At 43.5% G+C, this 24,639-nt stretch overlaps 1 protein-coding gene across 17 annotated transcripts in view; it reads left to right on the forward strand.

Annotated features, from left to right (window-relative positions):
* The window catches only part of anks1b (ankyrin repeat and sterile alpha motif domain containing 1B), a 455,240-nt gene that overhangs the window by 207,079 nt on the left and 223,522 nt on the right, over positions 1-24,639 (forward strand). For 11 of the 17 annotated variants that reach the window (XM_007907724.2, XM_007907725.2, XM_007907728.2 and 8 more), the window contains 3 exons: positions 925-1,014; positions 8,259-8,378; positions 17,134-17,309. In XM_007907724.2, coding sequence (XP_007905915.1) covers positions 925-1,014; positions 8,259-8,378; positions 17,134-17,309 — 386 coding nt within the window. The other 6 variants (XM_007907737.2, XM_007907736.2, XM_007907738.2 and 3 more) reach the window with 6 other exon arrangements.

Raw genomic sequence — 24,639 nt, forward strand, 5'->3', positions numbered from 1 at the left:
TGCTCCCACCCTACCTCTGTGACCTCCTAACCCCCGAACCCTGCTCCCTCTGCTCAGCGGGCTCCAGCCTGCTTCACGTCCCCTGGCTCGCCTGCCCCACTATTGGTGACCACGCCCTCTGCCCCCACCCTCTGGAACCCATCCCACAGTCCCTCCGCTGCATTCCCCCCTCATGCCTCCTTCAAGACCCATCTCAAGACTCTCCTCTTTGACAGTGTTTTGCTTTGATCGCTCTGCTTCCCCCCTGCCCTCCACCATCTCCAATCCTGACCCCCAGCTCAGGTCCGAAACTCTGACACTCCAGTCTATATACAGTGTATATAGACGCTATACAAATGTAATTTTGTTGTTGTTGTTGAATAAGCTCCTTCAAGTATGTATTATGAAGCTGTGATGGTGTTGTTTCGTGCACTTGCATAGAAACACTTGGAAGGCAGGAGCTATTTCAAGTGGTATGTCTGCTCAAGTCAAACACTGCACAAAGTCCAATATGAATTCTTTCCTCTCCATAGATGATGCAGTGGTCTAGAGAAGCAGTTTGTCAGAGCAAATTGCCTTTGAGATCCAGATCCACCCAGAAAGGAAAAATAGATCTTCATGATGCATTTGTTAGAAATGTTCTTTTATTTTTGTTTGCTGTGGTTGTTTTAAGTCCTTTTAAAATTCAACAAAAATGAGGGAGATTAACTTTTGTAATCATACAAATTAAGATTTTCTTTCAAAATTAAACTGAAAGCAATTAATGATACGTTTTCATTTAATATTACATATATCAAAAGTATTAAATTTTTTTTCTTTATTACCGCGGCCTTGCATTGACAATGTTTCAGAAATTTCATGTTCTCATATCAATGGTGTGCTTGTGAATATGTTCAATTGTGTGACAGCAAACGTGGCAAACAACTACCCCCCTTTTTCATGAAGGTCATCTGGATAGAGTACAATTCTATCGGAGGGACAGATGGAAAATAAGACGTGCTGCCCCTTGGCTTCCTTATGAGATTTACAAAAACGGTTAGACATTTTTGTATTGCACAACCTAAAAAGTGAAACAACCCAGATTAAAACTATAGGTATATATTTCCTGAAAATGTAGTTATGTTTAAAATACTAAATATTTTAATTTGAATAGTACAAAACTTACCAAGAATTTGTCACAGTAGTGTGACGCAGCTGCTTTTCCTATCAAGCTTTATCGTTTGATGTGAACACTCTTATCTGTCCATTAATCTTTCCTGCCCCATCATAACTGAATCCTGTTTGGAAACTTTTGACCTCAGTACGAGCGTCACGTGGCCTTAACCTCACACTAAATTCTGCTTGCCACATGCGTTTTTTCCCGCGCGCAATTACCAGCTTCCCCTGCAAAATTTAACTGCTCTGCTCATTCTCTTTTAATGATTTCTCCCAGGAGTTCATTTTTTACTTCAGCTATTTGAGCGTGCTGCTCTTTTTCTTTCAGGCTAAATTGCCCTTTTATACTTTCAGCTTGTAGAAGCTTATCATTCAGCCTTTCTGCTCTAAGCAATATGTTTATTTCATTAACCATTTTTTCATATTTTTTTCACTGAGTAAGTTTCTGGCTCTGTTTCTCTAAGAATGTTTTTTGCATGGTCCCTATATTCATTAGTGGCCTGTAACCCTGCTAGCACTCCAGCTCCAAGAGCTAAAATGGCTGCTCCTGCTACAAAACGTCTGTGACCTGGAGGAGTTACTGAAACAAAAAGGTGGAAATGGATCACTTGGGACCTGGAGGGAGAACCTACTAATGCATTGAAAAGGGGGAGATTGAAAATGGAAGGGAAAAGTATCAAAAAGTAACTTGGGATTGCATTCTGAGTATTGAGAAGGGGATGAAGTGGCTTGGAAGAGTTATTACAAAACTCTAGCTTCAAGGGTTAGATCCACAGACATGGGGTAAATTAAGGGTTAAGGGTCCGCAGACATGGAGTAAATTTCTACATGTATGTGGATGACACCCAACTCTATCTCTCTGCCTCCACCCTCAACTCCAGGTCCTGACCGACTGCCTGTCCGACATCAAGCACTGGTCGAGGGACAATTTTCTCCAACTCAACAACGGCAAGACCGAAGCCCACCTGATTGGCTCGCGCCAGCGCCTCCGCACCTCAGGCGCTGGCAGCATCAGCATCCACGGCTGCACACTCAACCTCACTAAGCCAGTCAGGAACCTGGGTGTCATGTCTGACCCTGGACTGTCCTTTTGGCCCCCACATCCGCGTCATGACCAGCACTGCCCACCACCACCTCCGCAACATTGCCAGACTTCGCCACCCTCACCCCTCAGGCTGCCGAAACCCTCACCCATGCATTTGTCATATCAAGGCTCGATTACGGAAACTCCCTCCTCATCGGCCTTCCCAATTCTTCCCTTCACAAGCTGCAGATTGTCCAAAACTCTGCAGCTCATGTACTCTCACGCACCAGGCTCCACTGACTCCCCATCCCCCATAGGATTGAGTTCAAGATCCCTGATCTCATTTTCAAGGCCATCCATGGCCTTGCCCCCTCCTACCTCTCTGACCTGCTGACTCCCTACCAACCTGCCCGCTCCCTCTGTTCAGCGGGCTGCAGCCTGCTCCATGTCTCCAGCCCAACCCACTCTACCATCAGTGGCTGGGTTTTCAGCCTCTTTGCCCTCACACTCTGGAACTCCATCCCACAGTCCCTTTGCCTCGCTTCCTCCCTTGCCTCCTTCAAGGCTGGTCTCTAGACCCTTCTCTCCGATCACGCCTTTGGTCAATCCTCCCATCTCTGTGCCTTCCCTCACCCCTACACCACCCCTCCCCCATGCTCGGGTCCCGACACCTGACTGCTCAGCGCTTTGGGACGTCATCCTAACGTGAAAGGCGCTCTATAAATGTAATTTTATTGTTGTAGTAGATTTCACAAACCGAGCAAGGTAGTGAAAATGTTAAACCTAAAATTATTTGAATCCTAACTCCAAGAGGAAAGACTGTTTCTACTAGTCAGGTTAAAAGAATACAGTCGTCTACAGATGATCAGTTGCTGGGGAGAGCATAGTGCTCTAGCCAACTGAGATCACCATGTGGTTAAAAAAAAGAAGAGAGCTGAAAAGACAGGTCCCATAAAAAAACCTGAAAATCAGTCTCAACCGAAGATAATCGCATAGAAACAAATCAATACAAAGTTACATTTGCATCACGTCTTTTACGTCGGGAGGGTATCCCAAGGTGCTGGACAGTCAGGGATTTTGCCCAGAGATGGAGGGAGGATGCTGGGATCAGGGATAATGGAGGGAAGGACGGCGGTTGAAGGGAAGGGTCTTGGGACGTGCCTTGAGGGAGGCAAGGGAGGGAGAAAGATGAAGGGAGTGTGGGATGGAGTTCCAAAGAGTGGGGGCAGAGAGACTGAAGGCCAACGCCGATGGTGGGGCAGGGCGGGCGGGGGATGTAAAAGGAGCCTGCTGAGTGGAGGGAGCGGTCAGGTTGATATGGGGTCAGCAGGTCACTGAGGTAGACAGGAGCAATGCCATGGAGAGCTTTGAAGGTGAAGATGGGGATTTTGAACTCCTACATGTGGAGCTGGGTGAGGGTGGGGGTGATAGGGTCACAGAGCCTGGTGCGGGAGAGGACACGAGCTGCAGAGTTTTGGATGTTTGTAGAGGGAAGAGTTGGGAAGGCCGACAAGCAGGGAGTTGGCACAGTTGAGTCTAGAAGTGAGGAACACATGGATGAAGGTTTTGGCAGCTTGAGGGGTGAGGCAGTGGCGGAGCCCGGCGATGTTGAGAAGGTAAGGGATGGCAGAGCGGGTCATGGCACGGATGTGGGGTAGAAAGGACAGTTGAGGGTCAAACAAGACGCCAAGGTTCCGGACTGGCTTAGTAAGGTGGTGTGTGCATCAATGGATGGTGTTGCTGCCAGTGCCTGAGATGAGGAGGTGCTGACGAGAGCCAATCAGAAGGGCCTCAGTCTTGTTGATGTTCAACTGTAGAAAGTTAGCTCTCATCCAGGACTTGATGTTTAAGAGACATTCTGTCAGGGCAGCAGTGGACCTGGAGTCGAGGGTGGAGGCAGAGAGATAGAGTTGGGAGTTATCCGCAAACATGTAGACACCCAATGTCTGCGGATGATGTCACCAAGAGGGACATGTTGAAGAGGAGAGGACCAAAGACAGAGCCCTGAGAAACACCGCACAAGACTGTGTGGGGTATGGAGGAGATGCTGTTTGTGGAGACCAAGGAGAGGTAGGATCTGAGGAGGAGGATAGAGTGGTCAACGGTACAAAACAGAGAGGTCGAGGAGGATGAGGAAACAAAGCAAGCCCTGGTCACAGATGGACAAAAGGTCATTTGTCACTTTGACCAAGGCTGTTTCTGTGTTGTGGGCAGCACGGAAACCCAATTGGAAAGGTTTGTATAGGGCGTGGCGGGAGAGGAAGCAGCAATGCTGGGAAGCAACAACACATTCAAGGACCTTGGAAAGGAAAAGGTGGTTGGAGATGGGGCAGTATTTTGAGAGCAGGGATGGTTCCAGGGAAGGTTTTTTGTGGATAGGGGTGATGATGGCTGTTTTAAGGGGGTGGAATGGTTCGGGTGGACAGGGAGAGCTTGTTAAAAAAAAGAAGTCGCTGGGAACTCTCAGCAGGTCAAAATGCAAAATACTGCAGATGCTGAATATCTGAAACAAACGAGAGATTGATGATGTCTTAGTAGAGGAGAAGGAGGTGCAGCTGGGAGGTAAGGAGAGGGGTGAGAAGGTATTGGGTTTCATGTGGGTTATATTGGTGGTGAGAGAGGAGGAAGAGACAGGTTTGAAGGTGTGGAGGGATGGATGGGTAGGGGCTGGAGTGTGAGCGGAAGATGGAGAGGGTGTAGCAGTTGGAAGGGTGAGTGGCCTTCCCCTCGATTTTGGTCTCAAGGAAGTCCAGTATCTCCTCGCAGTTGGAGTTGGAGAAAAGGATGGGCGAGGTGTAACAAGGTGGGTGGAGTAGCCGATTGGTGGTGAAGAAGAGGATCCTTGGCCTCCAAGATTACCTTGGAGTAGAAGGACAATTTAGTGGAGGTGAGGCCTGAGCATCACCCCTTTCTTCAAAAATAATGTGGTCTGCTAGGAGTACAAATTTTGGCAGGGAATGACATTTAAAAAATTTTGCCAACAAAATGAAAGAAATTTTCACAGGCATTTGAAATATTTTAGAGTTTAAAGTCAAAATACTAAATTTGCATTATAAACTGGTTGGATCAGAGCATACAAGTAGAGACATTGTTCATGGTTGATCAGCCTGTCTGGCTCATTAAATAATAGTTGGAAGTGTAGACATGTTCTTAACCCTGTGAGCCAAAGCTAGGGCTGCCGTGACCAGACAAGTGCACTTCTTTGTGATGGTCCTGTGCAGAGTAATGAAATTTGCCCAACGTTTTGCCCTGCCGGGAATTGAACCCAGGACCTCATGGTTGCGAGGTGAGTGTTCTAACTACTGAGCTACAGGACTCCTATTGCAACAATCACTGTTGTGTTGAAAAAAATTTCTTGGCACAACTATAAAAAAAATTTACATTTGTGAAGTCGGTTTCCTAAAATTGCATAAAACCTCCCTGTATTTATTTAAGAATGTTTTTGTTATGATGTTTTTTGCAAAAGACTTAATTGCTGAATGATTAAAAATATTCTTTGCAAGTTCAGGTTTGGCTGGCAAGGCTATGAACATGTGTTATATATAGCCCATCAGCCTGGATCAGTTGGTAGCACTCCCGCTTCTGAGTCACAAGGTTGTGGGATTAAGCTCCATGTCAGAAATTTGAACCCACAGTCCAGGCTGACAGTTGTAAGGTTTGCCAGAAACAGATTTTATCCAATACAGGTGGCGTGAATTACAGATCTTTGATATCATATACAATTTAAAGGTTATATTGTTAAGTTACATTAAAGCAGTAACATTCAATGAAACCGATATTACCCAATTCCATTGGGGAAGTCGCTGACCACCAGCTGTTCACCACTGTTCCTCCTATGATGATTCCAACTATTCCAAAGTTACATTTTCTTTAACGTTTCTAACTCCATCTTCTCTTGTCACAGAGATAGCCCCCACCCTTCGCAGGTTGCTTTACATAGAGGGAAACATGGACAACGTTTGGGCAGTCTTCCACAGCCTGCTTGTTTCGCAGCCTTGAGATAGGCAGGTGTCTGAGGCTGTAGCCTTTTTTTTTTGAGGTTCATTGTTCCTACGTCTGTGCTGAAGGACCTGATCGCTCATTCCAGGCAGGTCAGGGCGAAACCTTGGGCAAGTTTCCTTACTCCACACGCCTAATAATAATCCCTCCAAAACAAAAAAAAATAATAAATTGGTCATTTTCAATCGCAATTGGCTGCCGCGTTCGCCCACAAATATGCAGTCAATTCACTTTACAGTGTGTTCTGTGAAGCGCTTTGGGACGTCCTCCTGATGTGAAAAGCGCTATATCAAATGCAAGGATTATTATTATTATTATTATTATCTCAGAGGAGTGAACATCTTCCCAGGAAAATATGAAATGTAATCAGAAGCTAACATCATCAGTCCAGCAAAGCTACTTTTAACCCCTGCTAAAAGAGTCATTAAATCAAACCAGCCTTATTAAAGGATTATGGGTAGATTACATTTTAAATGTATATACATACTTAATTAAAAATCTGAAGAGTAAGCATCACAAATATAACCTTACACAGTCCAATGGGTGCTGAACCTATATTTTTGGAGGTGCTATTCTTCGGATGTTCTGGCCAACAGTCAATAACAACTTGCCCTTCTTACAGGACAGTGCTAAACAATGGTATAGTTTGACACTGAGCTGGGTTGAAGAGGAAAGTCTTCAGGTACATTCTGAATACTAACAAAGAAGGGGCAAGTCAGAGAGAGTCCTGAGGCAAGGGGTTCCAGCAGGACCGAGTATAATGGTTGGAGGTAATCCTGAAAATGGTGGAGTAGAGAGGTCGAGGGATGTGCATAAGGCCAAAGCCAGCTGAGCGAAGGGGAGCAGGTTAAGGAATGGGATCTGAGCAGGTTGGAGAGGTAGGGAGATGCTTAGGCATGAATTAATTTTTAGGCGAGTATGAGGATCTCAAAATTGATTTGACCCATCCAAACCAATCCCCCAAATAAAATTGGATAATCACTTCATGGCTGTTTGTGGGATATTGTGGTACCTAAATTGGCCGATGAATTAGTTGTATCAATTCCAGGCAGGGCAAAATCTTGGGCAAGTTTCCTTACTCCACACACCTAATACTAATCCCTCCAAAACAAAACTATAGTAAATTGGTCATTTTCAATCCACGACTGTTTGTAGGACACTGCTGTGCGCAATTGGCTGCTGCGTTTCTTCCACAGGAATACTGTCAATTCACTTTACAGCATATTCTGTGAAGCGCTTTGAGACGTGCGCACAGCAGTGTCCCATAAACCGTTGTGGATTGATTGACCAATTTATTATTATTTTTGTTTGAAGGAATTATTACCCCCAGAAAAGCAATCCACCAATCGACTAATAACAGTGTTCCTACTTACTGCGAGGTAAACAGAGGCGTGTGGAGTAAGGAAACTGCCCAACATTTTGCCCTGCCGGGAATCAAACCCAAATCTCTCACTCATTCTTGTTACCAACAATTATTATCAACAATCAAAACGTAGGAGTACCAGAAAGCACTATGGCTAGATGATCCATCTACTTTGCTCAGAAATGTTTCTTTAAGAAGAATTTTGCAAATTGCAAATGCTGGGAATTTGAAGACACCCTCCCCCAAAGGTGGAATCCTGTAGCTCAGTCCTGAGCATGTGCCTCGCAAGCGAGAGACCTGGGTTTGATTCCCAGCAGGGCGAAACCTTTAGGCAAGTTACCTTACTCCACATGCCTGATAATAATCCCTCAAGGAAATAAATAAAATAAAAATTTGGTCACTCAATCCACGACTGTTTGTGGGACACCTCTATGTGCAATTGGCTGCCGCGTTTTGCCCACAAGCATACAGTCAATTCACTTTACAGTATATTCTGTGAAGTACTTTAAGACGTCTAGAAGACATGAAAAGCGCTATATCAAATGCAAGGATTATTGAATTATTATTATAGCTGTACACCATTGCGCATCTGAAAGAAAGATGAGGTTATTATTTTGTGTGTCATCTTTCAGAATTGTTTTCTTGTTTCTACCTTATGTTTGTTAAGTGTGTTGGAACAGGTATAAATAAATATATTATCACACAAGTATCATACCTATTCTGTTTTGAAATTAACAGATTATATTATCCAAACGATGGACCTGAACGAGACGGAAGCACCAATAAAGCAATGTCCAGTTCCAACTCCTCGGGCCTCAATTTCATCTCCAGCAGCTTCATCGTCACACAAGACCAAAGGTAAAGGATCTTAACTGATACCTCTGACCACGTTGTCAGTCATCTTTCCTCTCCCAACCCCATTTCTCTCCTCACCCCATTCCTCTCCCCACCTCATTCCATCCCCATCCCTGGCTCGGATGCCCAGCCTGCAGTTTTGAGAAGTTCTCATAGTGTGAAACGTGTTATGTGAATGTATTGTAACATTGTAGAATTGCATCCAATTATAATATTGCAGAATTCTGCGATCTCTTTCTATCTATTGAAACATTTCTAAACAAAGTTATGTTAAAATAGTGACCCTCTGATTAGGGTAATTAAACGTCCCTGATTTCTTGGGACAGTCCCCAGCTGAGGTATTGTGACCCTGGCCAAATTTGCCCTGTCTTGAGTTCAGCAACAAACTGAGCAATTAACAACACAATTCTAGAACAGATACACTTATCAGAGAAATGCAGCCATTCAACAAGCTTCTCCAGTACTGCCAGCATGAGGAATTGTGGTGAGTTCAATTGTTTTTATACATATCCTCAGATTTGATTTACAAAATATAGTCACCCTACCTCTTGTGGCTCAGCAGATAGATACTGCAGCTCAATTAATGGTTTGTGTTTAGCTAATCTCATCTGGGGCAGCAGTGGGCATCCCAAATACACGAGTAAAAAAAGAGACAGAAGTTTCTCATGCTATCTTGCCCAACAATCCAAATAAAATATTCTTCCACCTCATTGCTGTTTGTGGAACCTTCCTGTGTACCAATAGCTGCTGGATTTGCCTGTAAAACCAATCCTATACTTGTCAGTTATTAACCTAAAGTGCTTTGATATTTTTGATGTGAAAAGGTGCTATAAAATACAAGTTCCTTACTTTAGACCATGGGCACAAGCTTGCTTATTTTCTATCTATACTAATAAATAACCTGCTCTGCCTTCCCCCACCTCTGCAACATTGCTCGGTTCTGCCACTGCCTCACACCGCACACCACCGAGACCCTCATACATGCATTCATAACATTCAGGCTTGACTATGCAAACTCCCTACTTGTCAGCCTCCCCAACTCCTCCCTCCATAGGTTGCAGACCATCCGTGTCCTTTCCTGCAACAGGCTCGGTGACTCTTATCACCCCCATTCTCGCCCGACGCCACTGGCTTCCCATCACACAGAGGACACAGTTCAAGGTCCTGGTCCTCACCTTCAAAGCCCTCCCTGGCCTTGCTCCCTCCCTACCTGTGCAACCTTCTAAGCACCTACCAACCTGCCTGCTCTCTCCGCTAGTGGGCTCTGGCCTGCTTCATGTCTTCAGCCACTTTGCCCCCACCCTCACGAACTCCATCCCGCAGTCTCTCTGCTTGCCCCCTCCCTTACCTCCTTTCAAGAGCCGTTTCAAGATCCTCCTCTTTAACCGTGCCTTTGATCATCCTTCTTTCTCCCCTGCCCTCCACCCTCCTTGATCCCGACCCCCTGCTCAGGTCCGAAACACTGATTGTCCAGTGCTTTGCGACATCCTCCTGATGTGAAAGGTGGTATAGAAATGTAATCTTGTTGTTGTTGTAAAGACGTAATGTCTGTCTGTGTGTATGTGTGACAGATAAGAACTCAATAACCGATTGATGTAGAGACATAATTTATGCCTCATCGGAAAGGTCTTGCATGGGGCAGTGGCATGGCCATAGATTTTTTGGGGTACCTCCTATTGTTGATGAGCTATGACCTAAACAAGCTTATCACATTTGTATGGCAGTTACATGTACGCTGCTGTTACATCTGGTGACCGCGCTGGCTCCCAGTGATGCTGTGGCAAGCAGCACACATGCACTCAGATGAAGCCAAGTGGCAGAAACAAGATGGCATAGTGAGGTGGAAGTTGCCTTGAGCAACGTTGACGGCAGCCGTTTGGCTGCTTTTCCTGCTGCTGCGCTTGGGCAGCCGTGGGCTGGGCATCACCATGTCAGAGGTGGGCTGGTGGCGGGATGGTTGGCTCAGTAAAGCTGCAGGGTTTCCAGGTTCCTCTGCGTCACGGCCTAGCAACGACTAGCCGGAGAGGGTGAAGTCTGGGGCTCGAGTTGGGGTTTAGCCCCTTCCCCTCTGGAGTTTAGCCCCTCCCCCATCCTTATGTATATAATTTTATATAATAATTATACTCTTAAGACAAAATGTCTGTTTGTCTGTCGGCCAATAACGCAATAACTGATTGACAAAGAGACACGATCTATACCTCACCGGAAAGATCTTGGATGGAGAAGTGTCATATGCATTTTTTTGGGGGGCTATCTCCTATTGTTGATGAGCTATGACCTAAACAAGCTCATCACACATGTATGTCAGTGTTGCTTAAGGTGTGCACACAGGGTTTATGGGATGTAAAACGCTTTGTGAGTGGTATCACTGAAAATGTCAGCTCTAAAAACGAGCACACAAAAATTATGGAGTCATTTTGCTTAAGGTGTACCACCGTGTTTATCGCATGTTAAATGGTTTGTGAGTGGTATCTATATTCCATATTGGATGCTTTGGTTGCAAGCGTAGCTGCAACTGGTAACAGGGAACATTTGACCCTTAATCTTCAGAATGTGGTCTGTCTATGAACTGATTTTGTTTTTTTTTGTGATGTGGTTCAGTTTTGTGCAAGCAAAGTAAACACAGACCAGCAGAAACCAAGATAGAGCCTGGCCAGTCGAGCCTTCCTGTATTCACTGCATTCTGAAGATTAAATGTTCTGTTGAAACGGTTTATTAGCTTGGAACACTGCCAATTACACATTTCTTCCTTTGAGGTTCTCAGAGACTGCTGGTTAAGAGTGGTTGGCATGGATCATTTCTAAAAAAATGTTGACATCTGGAATTAGCAATATGGACTTTGAAGAAAAAAAAATACTGTTACGGTTTCGGGATAGTGTAGGATAGACTTTGTTTGGAAAGAACATTATACAGTAAAATGCCACATCAGTTGGGACGATAATATTTAATATTAGTTATGCAAAGTAAGAGTTATTGCAAATATTATGTATTATATATGACTGATTTAAAGTTATGTATAAGTTGGATTTTATGACTAATACATACTAGCTGTACTAGCTGGTGACATTGAGGCAATGTTTCTGTACCATGTTTAACCCATGCATATTAAAGCAACGGTAACCCATTCTTTCCATATACAGTACTTTACTTCATGTGCAGAAAACATGTACTGTACAATGAAAGGGACAACCAAACTGGTTTCAAAACAGAACTGCTATTAGAATTCTTATTAAAACATAAACTCTTACAAAGATTGTTTCACGTCTTCCAGCATCTTGGGACGTCCTCACAACATGAAAGGCGTGATACAAATGTAATTTTCTTGTTGTTGTTCACGTGGAGCAGGGTTGTCGAAGTTTTTGGCTGCTCGGGACAGGCTGCCGTGTATGAGAACCAAAACCGTTTTTCTCTTGCCCTCTTTCTGTTTCTCTCTCTCCCTCAATCACTCTCTCCTCCCTCTCTCTCTCTCTCTCCCTCAATCACTCTCTCCTCCCCCTCTCTCTCCCTCAATCACTCTCTCCTCTCTCTCTCCCTCAAATCATTTTCTCCTTCTCTCTCAATCACTCACTCCTCCCTCTCTCTCTGCCTCAATCACTCTCTCCTCCCTTGCTCTCTCTCCCTCAAAAAACAGGGGTATGAGGAAAGTGCAGGTAAGTGGGACTGCAAAGACTTGAAGGAACCAGCACAGACATGATGGGCTGATTGGCCTTTTGTGCTGTAAATTTCTGTGTTTCGATGATTCTGTGGGAGACATTTGTGTTTCAGAAGGAACTTTAGGAGCAACAGAAAGATATTCCCAATTCCAAAGGACAGTCAAATAGCTTTAACCAAGGAAAGAGGTCATAGATCATACTGTGTCTGAGTTGAAAATTAAAATGTGTTGCAAGCGGAACATTTTTAAGTTTGTGGGGAGTAGTGAGAAGGAACTTTCAAACAGTTATTAACAACAACAACAAGATTACATTTGTATAGTGCTTTTCACGTCGGGAGGACATCCCAAGGTGCTGGAGAGTGATGGTGGTTTAAAACATTATTGAAATCTGTAGTTAACATGTAAATGGACAATAAACGTGAAGTATCAAATAATGTTCTGACTGAATTCATGAAGTCGAAAAAACCTTAATTAGTTTGATTGGTTTTAGAATTGCCTTCTTTTATGCCTAGATTGTCTTTGGATCACCATTGGAATCAATGTATTTGATGTATGAAATACACTGCTGGAGTAACAACAATAATAATAATCCTTGCATTTGATATAGCTTCTTACGATGTTATTGAAATATTTGTTTGTCATTGTTTGTGGGACACGACTGTGCACAATTGGCTGCCACGTTTCGCCCACAACATACGCAGTCAATTTACTTTACAATGTATTCTGTGAATATACTGTGCTTTGAGATGGCTCGAGGATGTGATAAGGCACTGCATCAAATGCAAGGATTATTATTGCCAGTCAACTGCATTGCTCTCACTAGCATTTCTCGTGTTAGAATCATTCGCGAGCAGTTGTAGCCACTGACCAGGATGCACACGAGAAGCTACGATCTGAGCATCGATAGTTGACATTCCTGTCAGGATAATTTTCTGAGCATATTATTTCTCTGGGAGTACTTGTTATACAGTGGAAGCCTGTTAAATTGGACACATCTGGCCGACTGTTTTGTCTGATTTCAGTGGCATCCAATGCAAACTGAAGTTCCATTACCTTTTCCAACCCACCAGAGGAGTGACGACGATGCTTCCTCCCTCCCATTGCCATTCCCATTGGATGGAAAAGGGAACAAATTTCTCCAAAGTGCTTAGCAATTATGGAAAATAATATGGATGCTGATCAAAGCGTGATCAAAGGGCTGTGTTATAAGAATGGTTTTAAAGTGAGGTAAATAAGTTTTGGAAGAGAGCTTCAGGTTTTTTTTTGGTCAGCCAGGTGTCTGACATACGGAAACCCATCACCATGCTTAAGAGTATCCAAACCAAACTAAGAATGTTGGGGTATTACTGGAGTCTAACCAGCTAAAACCACATAGCTTGCCATTGATATTGCTGTCCGGCAAGTTTTCCAGCTGCTTGTCCAGCTAGGACCACCCAACCCACTAGGACTTTGGCGTGCAGGGTTAACAGGAATTGAGTGGGATGATTTCCTGCCCCCAGTGACTAGTCTGCCCTTCCAAGGTCTGACGAGCCAGGCTGGCTGTGCTGTCATCATCAGTGCCCTGGAATACTGCAGACCCGTCTGGCTCAGGAACCGGACTACCAAGACCTCCAATTCCAACATTCCGTTGCCAGGCACATATGTCACCTTGGAGCCAGTTCAGCTCCAAGGAGACCCTGCATACTTCCTGCCCCAGGAGGATATTTCAGATTGTAGGAGCACAGTGGCTGAACACTAAGCCATCTACGGTGGGATGGAAGAGCGTAGAATGAATGATAGACCAGAATCGAAGGAGCAGAAGGTACAGGCAATAAACTACGAGTAAATGTCTGCAGAGGGAATGTTCTGAATTCCGCCGCATTGACAGAGAAATCATTTAAACTGAATAAGCACAAGTTTCAAAACACGTCGAACAGCGATGTCTTTGCCATAAGATAATAAATGGAGAGCATGCTCCTGCTACAATTCTACATTGTAGTGATGTCCTGTGGCTCAGTGGTTAGAGCACTTGCCTTGCAAGCGAGCACCTGGGTTAAATTCCAGGCAGGGCGAAACCTTGGGCAAGTTTCCTTACTCCACACGCCTAATAATAATCCCTCCAAAACAAAACGAATTGGTCATTTTCAATCCACGACTGTTTGTGGGACATTGCTGTGCGCAATTGGCTGCCGCGTTCGCCCACAAACATACAGTCAATTCACTTTACAGTATATTCTGTGAAGCGCTTTGGGACGTCTAGAAGACGTGAAAAGCGCTATATCAAATGCAAGGATTATTATTATTGTGTTTCTGGAAGGGAAACACAAAATATTGCTTATGCAGCCTGTGGACCTTTCTCAAATAGGGAATCTGGCCTGCCCAATGGTTGGACCTGCCCAATGGTTGAATCTGGCCCAATGGTGAAATGCTTTGAAATATCTCAAAGACCTGATAAGGCGCTATATAAACTGCAAGAATTATTATTATTATTTATCCCTGCGCTATAATTAACTGTGACCCTTAACTGGTGCCTGATTCAGGGAAATTATAAGAGTTGCTTGTAAACTTTTGTATTTCATATCCTCCAAATAACCTCTGTTCCATGTGAATTGGAGAAATGTACCACATTTCTTAACCTCCAATATTTTGTGGATAAGCTGACAAAAAATTATTTTATTCATTTTGTCTTAGGCTAGCAGTACTTTGAATAAAACCCATGATGTAAAAACTCTGAAGTCTTAAATGTCACATTATTTTAACCTGTGATTGTAAAAAAACTTTAGAAACTTTTTGCAGGGTTTATGGAAAATCTCCTAACAAATGTTAACCATCAAAGACAAAACTATCAAAGTCAGCAGCTTTGACTGGAAGTATCTATCGATGGATGCCTGGTGCATATAGTCTGTAAATGGATCCTCATAAGACTTACCTGATGGCCCTACTTGTTGAAGGCACTGCCTACAACAACTTGCATTTATATAGCGCCCCTCATGCAGGGTAGCGTCCCAGAGTGCATGACAGTGGCGGAGCATGACACCGAGCCGGGTGGAGGTAAATGTAGGCACGGTTGAAGAGAAAAGTCTTCAGGCACGACCTGAAGATGGGGAAGGAAGGGACAAGGTGGAGGGAATACGAAAAGTCTAAAATATTTAGTTGCTTTAGAGTTTTGGGGCACAGTGGCTGAAAGTACCAGAAGGAATACCCACTACCCCAGTAGAAGGATTCAATCAGTCTCGGGAGAGGAGAAAAATTGGTGGGAAGAAAATTTAGATGTTTACAATATTAAATACAATAGCAGCCCATTATGTGCATATGTGGAACTGGTTTGGATATTTATAACCATGGTGGTGGACTTTTACAAGTGTCAGACAATTGGCTGGCAATGCCTCCCCACCCCCATCATAATTTGTGCATCAGCCTGGCTCAGTAGTGGCACTCTAAGCCCCACATTGGGACTTGGAATCACATAGCCAGCAGTTTCCTTACGCAACATGCCTCTGTTTACCTAATGGTAAGCAGGAACCCAGTTGTTACTCAATTGGCGGATTGCTTTTCCTGGAGTAATAATTCCTTAAAATAATTCCTTCTCCAGTGTGAACATGCCGAGTTTATCTAATAGTTCCTCGTAGTCCAGTCCCTCCATCCCCTTCAATCATTTTGGTTGCCCTCCTCTCTATCGTCTCAATTGTTGCAATATCCTTTTCGTAGGATAGATATCCTTTTTGTAGAACTTCACACAGTACTCCAAGTGCGGTCACACCAACCCAGTCTTCAATAGTCAGAGCTTTATTTCTAATGGTTCAGAGGCAGAATATTTTAGTTGTGTATTTCACAAGTATGTAGTAGAATTATTTTACAGTTATAAACCAATTGAAAACTGATTAAGAGATTGAATACAATTCCAGCTGCACCAATAAGGTGTGTAGAATCATAGAATTATACAGCATAGAAGGAGGCCATTCGACCTATCGTGTCTGTGCCGGCTCTTTGAAAAGAGCTATCCAATTCAATCCCACTCCCTCGCTGTCTCCCCATAGCCCTGCAAACTTGTCCTCCCCAAATAATTATCTGCTTCTCTCTTAAAAGTTGTTATTGAATCGGCTTCCAGCACCCTTTCAGGCAATGCATTCCTGATCAGAGCAAATCGCTGTGTGAAAAAATTCTCCTCATCTCCCCTCTGTTTCTTTTAACAACTGTTTTAAATCGGTGTCCTCGGGTTACTGACCTACCCGCCAGTGGAAATAGTTTCTCCTTGTTCACCCTATCGAGTCCCCTCATAATTTTGAAAACTTCTATTAAGTCTCCTCTTAACCTTCTCTGCTCCAAGGAGAATAATCCTAGCTTCTCTGGCCTCTCCTGATAACTGAAGTCCCTCCTTCCTGGTACCATCCGGGTAAATCTCCTTTGCACCCTTCCTTGACATCCTTCCTGAAGTGTGGTGCCCAGAACTGAACACAGAACTTTTGCTGAAGTCTAACCAGTGTTTTATAAAGGTTCATCATAACTTCCTGACTTTTGTATTCTATGCCCCTATTTTTAAAGCCTAGTCTCCTGTTTGCTTTTTTAACAGCTTCATCTACCTGTCCTGCCACCTTCAAAGATTTACTTATGAACCCCCAGGTCTCTCTGTTCCTTCACCCTCTTTAAGATTCAACTATGTCGCTTATATTGCCTCTCCTCATTCTTCCTCCCAAAAAGCATCACTTCACATTTCAACACATTAAACTTCATCTGCCATGCGTTTGCCCATTTTAGCAGTCTATCTATATCCATTTTACCAGTCTGTCTATGTCCAGTCTACTACTATCCTCCTCATTGTTTACTACTTTTCCTAGCTTAGTATCATCTGCAAATTTGAAACATGGGTGTGCTGGAATACATGAGCCAATGCCATCTCAACTCATTATGTCTTGCTAGATTACATAATTACCACAAAAATAATGATTACATTTGATATAGCACGTTATCACGTTGTCAAAATGTCTTCAAGTGCTTCACAGGATTTTTACTGGGAAGAGTTTATTTTTGTGAATTTCTATTATATTTAATATAAAGCACAATTCCTATATTAAACAAGCTTTGAACATGTTTCACTTTATAAGAATGCTTTCCATTTTCTTTTGACAGGTGAAACACTTACTGGGGAGCTATCCAAACTTTTGTCAGAAATCCGAGAGAGCAGGGACAAAGATTTTGATGACTTGTGCCAAGCCGTATCCTCCTATTCTATAGAGAGGTTTAGCAGTGCAAAGATTTGTGATGAAGATATCGGGAAATGTGAAAAACAGCCAAAACATTGCAAGGTTAGTCTCCGGAAAAATAGGAAACCGCTCTTTGGCAATATCGGGGAAACATTTGTGTATGTATATATCGACACACATATATGTGTGTGTGTATGCTGATTACACAAGTGCTCTGGGACATTGTCCTGGTGAGTGGTGCTGTATAAATGCAAGTTGTTGTTGTATACAATGTTTACTACAATATCCTTTGCTGTTTGCCAACAGCTGAATATAGAATATATACCATATAGAAATGTCGACAGCAGTTTGAGACGGCAATACAATACAGTTTGCAATACAATTCCACCTGAAAAATCTGGAAAGTTTCTTTAAAAAAACAAGCTGATGTGTTTGCTTTTTAACACAACACTTCAACATTATCTGGTGAAACCTCAGTCCTGAGAACTCAATGCAGTGTCTGTGGTCTCAGAAATTTGGAAGTTGCTTATTTTGTAGAGCTGAAGTGGAATCCCCTGCTGAGGGACACAATCCTCCACAAAACATGCCAATGTACTTTCTCTCAATCGCACACAGTCAACTAATATTTACAAACGTTTCAACAGCAAAGCCAAAGGTAATGAGAAATGAAAAAAGATAAGATTTACAGAAGGGAAATATAGTTCTTTGCAACTTTTTGTATTTGAGAGACGGTCATACCTGGAATTTAGATTTCCAATTTGATTCAGTACTCATCCTGCCATAAATCACTTTAGAAAAGAACTCTTCCATTCCATATTTAGTTTCCCATTGGGTTGATTTGAAAATCGTCACCCTCAACAAGGATGTTGGACAAATCAGTTGAGCTGAGATCTCTAGATGTCATACTCAAGTTATATTGTACTCTGGAGTATGTCCAGGATACTGTATAGAGTTTGATTGCCATAATGTAATGGGGAGGAGAGCATCAAGGATTATCCCCACTGTTAAATAAATGAGCAATGATTAAACAATGGGGCTCTTTAGTCTTGAAAGAGGTATACAGTATAATGCTTTAAATAGATTGAAAAAAAATCTTTAGCTTTGCACCAAGACAATAGACCAAGAGGGCATGAGTTGCAAAGAACAATTTAAGGATGGATACCAGCAAATGTTTTCTTTACCCAAAGGGTAATTTATTGCTGGTTCCTGGAAAGGTCAGGGTACTGGACTCATTTTAATAAACAAACCTTGATGCTATCATTGTTTGCAGGGTTTGTTTTTCAGGAAGAATGAGATCAAATGGTCTGGAGGGATCTTCTTTATCCAAACCAACCTTTTAATCTACAAATGCTTTCATGTATTTGCTCCTTTTGACCTCTGTGATCCTTTTTAACTTAATTTTTCTGAACATCCCGCCACTTGGCCAATTCAGGTCAGCTTAATGTGCTTCACTCCATCAATGCTGGACAAGCCTTCGGCATCTATCACCACTGGAACTCCCACCCTTTTTCCTTCTACTCACCATCTCTCTGTCTTCAAAAGCTTAAAAACATACCTCCAACCATGCCTATGGTCTCGTCCTCCCTCACTCCCTGCTCAGTGTTACTTCCATCACAAAGTGCTGATATAGCGGCACCTTTTGCACATAGTGCATGTGCAGTATACAGAAAGTAAAATCCGAGGTGAACCTGACAACCTCGATTTTTCGTGCAGGAAGCCAGCTCATCAGTGTCAGAAGCCAGCTGTATTATGGTTCTGGTTAGCATAGGTCCATGGGATACCAAAGTTATTTCCCTGAATTTTTGAAGGTGCAAGCGGCTAAGTCACAGAGCAACAACATTCAAGTAATTTTATGACAGCTGAAAATCTCATATGTTAAGCTGTATGTTTGATCCTTTCTTAAGCAATTTTTAACACTGCCGTATTGGGTGGGGGGGAAGAGAGAAATTACTTTGATTGAGATATTACTGTTTGAATACAATAATTTTTATCATTCGTTCAGTATTGGCGATGTTGATCAGTGAAGACAACAGCAACAACTTGCAATATAGCAATATAGTGCCCTTTATGCTGGACAGTGTCTCGACGAGCTTAACAGTTGCGGAGCTCGATGTTGAGCCAGGGGAAGGGGGAAGGTGACCATAGGCATGGTCAAAGAGGGAGATCTTCAAGCATTACCTGATAATGGGGAAAGAGAGGGCAAGGCAAAGGGATTACTGTGCATAATTGGCTGCTGCGTTTCGCCTGCAAAATACGGTCAATTCACTTCACCGTATATTCTGAGGCGTTCTCGAAGATGTGATAAAGTGCTATATCGAATGCAAGGATTATTATTGTTATTATTGAGGGTGAGGTTCCGCAACTTCGGGGCATAGTGGCTGAAAGCACGGCCCCGATGGTGGGCAGAGGGTCCGGGGGACCTGGTGGAGGCCAGAGTCAGTCGAGCAGAGGCAGCGGGTAATAGTGTAGAAGAGCAGGTTAGAGAGATGGTGAAGTGTCAGGGCGTAAAGGGATTTAAATACAAGAGTTAGGATGTTGAAATTGATCCGCTCTGTGACAGAGCCAATGGAGTTTGACAAGGACTGGGGTAATGGAAGTATGGAATTTAGTGCTGGTGAGAATACGGGCAGTGGAGTTTGAATTAGTTGAAATCTGTTAATAGTGGAGCAGGGAAGATCAACGAGGAGGGCATTTGAGTAATCGAGGCTGGAGGTGACGAAGGCGAGGACGAGGGTTTCAGCAGCTTTTGGAGTGGATTTAGGCAGGCAAAGTGGCAGAGATGGAGGCACAGGTCCTAGCCAGGGACCGGGTGTGGAGTATGAAGGATAGCTGGGGATCGGATTCAGTGAGTCTCAGGGAGAGATCGGGGAGAGTGAGGAGGTCTGAGCCATAGGAGAGAAGATGTTAACGAGAGTCAGAGTATGGGTTCCATCTTGTCAATGTTTAGCTGCAGGAAGCTTACACTCATTCAGGCCTTGATGTCTGTCAGGAAAGCTGACAGAACATCAGGGGACTGGGAGTCACAGCTGGAGGAAGAAAAGTAGATTAGCATTAAACATCTGCATACATGTGGAAGTTTACCCAGTGTCTGCGGATGCCATCGCCGAGAGGGAGCATGTAGATGAAGAAAAGAAGGGGGCCACGGATGGAGCCTTGGGGTACCCCGCAGGTAACTTGGCGGGGGCAGGAGGAAAAACCATTAGAAGATGTCAGAATCTTAATTTAGCCCTCTTGCTCTTATTCTACAAGTTTTATTCTGGCTGTGCATTCTGGGTTTGTGATATTGCACTCTTTTCTGGTGATCCGTAGCATTCATAACTATACAGACAGAAATGTTTGATATTTTGACCTGTGAGATTACTATACAATGTTTTATCCATGAAGATTTTGTGGCAAACAAACAAAAACTGAATCAGCCACACCTGTGTCATAAAGCAAATGCAGACCTGGCATTGTCTCCACAATACTTACAGACTCTTCTGTTCAACATCTCCCTCACCAGAGTCCAGAACATAATTGCAAATCAATTTAGGAACGAAAGACCAGTTCTCTCAGATGGATTATCTATCATGAGATTCCCAATTATATTTCTGTGTATTGTGTAATGTATTATCAGTTCCAATTAAAACATATCTGTTCTGTGTTTTTAAGGCTTTGAGTAGCAGCAGGAAGAGAATATTTTTTTTCTCTCGCTTTGACGTCCAGAACCTTCATTTCTAGAAAGGCAGGCGTCATGTTTGAATGGGCAAACATCTTTGTAGCAGGCAGATGATAATAATAATAATAATCCTTGCATTTCATATAGCGCTTTTCATATCTTCGAGACATCTCAAAGTGCTTCACAGAATATACTGTAAAGTGAATTGACTGTAAATTTTGTGGACGAGACGTGGCAGCCATTTGCGGACAGCAGTTTCCCACAGTCATGGATTGAGTGACCAAATTATTATTTTTTTGAGGGATTATTATCAGGCTGGTGGAGTAAGGAAACTTGTCCAAAATTTCGCCCTGCCGGGAATCGAACCCAGGTCTCTTGCTTGCGAGGCGAGTGCTCTAACCACTTTGAGCTACAGGATTCCTGATACCAACGTTCTTGCTGTTTTGCCTATTTATTTGGCTATATTTTAATTTAAAAAGCTGTAATAGAGCAATAATGTTGGTCTTTGTTTATTTGGCAATAAAAAACTTCAGTGAACTAATGTGCCTTTCAAGTATATCTGGCCTTTTCATGTCTGTTGAAGTCAGGGAGTTTTATTGCTCCATTATGGCGAACAACTGCAGCTGCCATTTGACTCAGAATTGCAGCAAACGTTAATATTTGCATCTTTAAAATATTTATAATACATGAAGCTATTGAGAATATTACAGCAACAACAAAATTATATTTGTTTAGCGCCTTTCACGTCAAGAAGACGTCCCAAGGCGCTGGACAGTCAGTGTTTCGGACACAAGCTGGGGGTGGGACTGGGGAGGGTGGAGGGCAGGGGGGAAGTAGGGAGATCGAAAGCACGGTCGAAGAGGAGGGTCTTGAGATGGGTCTTGAAGGAGACAAGGGAGGGGGCGAGGTGGAGGGACTGCGGGATGGAGTTCCAAAGGGTGGGTGCAGAATGGCAGAACGCCCACCTGCCATTGGTGGGGTGGGCAAGGTGGGAGACATGAAGCAGGCCAGAACCTGCTGAGCAGAGGGAGCATGCAGGATGATAGGGGATTAGGAGGTAGAAGAGGTGGAGGGAGCAAGGCCATGGAGGGCTTTGAAGGTGAGGACCAGGATCTTGAACTGAATCCTCTTTATGATGAGAAGCCAGTGGAGTCGGGCGAAGATGGGTGTGACAGGGGCATGATGCCTGGTGTGGGAGAAGACACAACTTCTGAATGATCTGCAGCCCATGGAGGGAGGAGTTGGGGAATTTGCATAGTCAAGCCTGCATGTTGTGAATGTGTATATGAGGGTTTAGGTAACCTGTGGTGTGAGATAGTGGCGGAGCCGAACGAAGAAGGCAAAGCAGGTCATGGCATGGATGTGGGGTAGAAAGGATAGTTGAGGGTCAAACAACACGCCATGGTTCTGGACTGGCTTAGCAAGGTGGAGTGTGCAACCATGGATGGTGATGCTATCAGCGCCTGAGGTGAGGAGGCACTGATGGGAACCAATCAGGAGAGCCTCGGTCTTGTTGACGTTCAACTGAAGAAAGTTAGCTCTCATCCAGGACTTGATGTCTGACAGACATTCTGTTCGAAGAGCAGTGGTCCTAGAGTCAGAGGTACAGTTGGGTGTCATCCGCAATAAATCTGGAAATTGGCGCTATGTCTGCAGTTGATGTCACTAAGAGGGAGCATAGGTATTGAAGAGGAGGGGACCAAGGACAGAGCCCTGAGGAACGCCACACGAGATGGTGCTGGGGCTAGAGGAGAAGCTATTTGTGGAAATGAAGTGGAGGTGGGGTGAGAGGTACGATCTGAACCATTCAAGGACAGAACTGTGAAGGTTGAGGTGAGAGGAGAGGAGGTGGATGAGGATAGAGTGGTCAACAGTGTCGAAAGCAGGTTTACTAGTATAAAGCTGACATCTGTAGCAGTTTAAATTCCTTATCCATGGTGCTGGTCCACATGAGGTCAATGCTTCAGGTCCACTCCACTTTCATCTTGTGTTAGACAATGGAAAATCACAAAAGCCATGGCTTGTATCTGCTCCACACTCTTTGAGTTACTGCTCCGCTGTCACATTTATCCACAAAGTACACATTCACTCCACTTTCCGTTATATCTTGTAAAGCACTTTCAGACATTCTCCTGACCCTATGTGAAGGTGCTATATCATATGTAAGTATTATTATTATAATGCCCCGTGCCTCGGTAGGAGCTGGGAGTGTGTCTTTGTTTCCAAAGGATAAGTTAAAAATCTTTCATGAATGGCAGTTCTCAATATTAACCTTTTCTGCCAGAGAAGGTGGCAATTGGTGCAGGTTGAATAGTCAGTAAATTAATAATATTGTCAATATGCTTGAAGCAGGTCATTTCCACTGCCTTGGCAGGAGAACAGGAAAACAGTGACTGTATATTTGCAGGCAAGGTGGTAGCAGGCAATTTGTCTCACAAATTGCTGTCACATGAATACTAATTGTACGTGGGGATTATCTAGATAACCTGGGATAGATGTTTAAGATTATAAATGATTATGGCGGTGGACATTGATAAAATGTTTCCATTTGTTGTTGGTGAGTCCAAACCAAGAGAGCAAAAATATGTGATAGCTGGTAACCGATCTATTAGGGAGTTTAGGAAGAATGTCTTCGTATAGAGAATGGCAAGAATGTGGAATGCATTTATAATATAATAATAATCCTTGCATTTGATATAGCGCTTTTCACGTCTTCTAGACGTCCCAAAGCGCTTCACAGAATATACTTTAAAGTGAATTGACTGTATGTTTGTGGGCGAACGCGGCAGCCAATTGCGCACAGCAATGTCCCACAAACAGTCGTGGATTGAAAATGACCAATTTATTATTGTTTTTTGTTTTGGAGGGATTCTTATTAGGCATGTGGAGTAAGGAAACTTGCCCAAGGTTTTGCCCTGCCTGGAATTGAACTCAGTTCTCTCACTTGCAAAGCGAGTGCTCTAACCACTGAGCTACAGGACTCCACTTTAAGAGAAAACGTCATGCAGTCGTGAAAAGCGAATAGAGGAGTGGGGACTCGTGTAGAGTATAAACACTGGCATAGATTAGTCATGTCGGGCCGAACTGTTTTTTCTGTGCTGTATCTTTCTATATAACGATATAACAATGATTGTTGACCAGGACAGCAGGAGAAACTCTTTTTTATTTGCAAATAGTGTCATGGGATCCTTAATGTGCACCTGCACAGGTACATGGTTGATAGTTTAACATCTCATCTGAAGCATAGCATCTCCAACAATTGGGCACAACCCCCCAGTGTCAGTACCACTTAGAGATGTCTATGATATGTAACATACTATTACAGGGGGATAAACCCTTTTATGGTTATAGGCACTCAATCTACGTAAAGGGAGCTAATAAGGATTGGATTGGAGTTCCAACGATAATTGGGCACCAGCCCTAAGTGATAATTGAGCACCAATATAAAGCTGGGGGCCAGTGAGAAGGGAACAAGGAAAATCTGGAGCAGACGGAAGTAAAAAAAATGGAACTTCCTTGTCAAAATAAACCTTTCTTATCTTGTCGAAACTGATGTACAAGTTTTGTTTTCCAGCTGTGACTCATGTCCTCCTATACATAAGTAGACGTTTTTCCCTTTGCAAAGGGAGAGAATTTAATTTTGGTTTTGCAGCAGAAAATACAATAGATTACATCAGACAAAGATGTTTATCCAAAGAAGTCACCATTAGCAGGCAGGCCTTCAGCCAATCTGCCCCCACCCTCTGGAACTCCATCCCACAGTCCCTCAGCCTC

Source organism: Callorhinchus milii, unplaced genomic scaffold (genome assembly GCF_018977255.1).
Source record: "Callorhinchus milii isolate IMCB2004 unplaced genomic scaffold, IMCB_Cmil_1.0 Scaffold5, whole genome shotgun sequence".
In the NCBI taxonomy this organism is placed as follows: Eukaryota; Metazoa; Chordata; class Chondrichthyes; order Chimaeriformes; family Callorhinchidae; genus Callorhinchus; species Callorhinchus milii.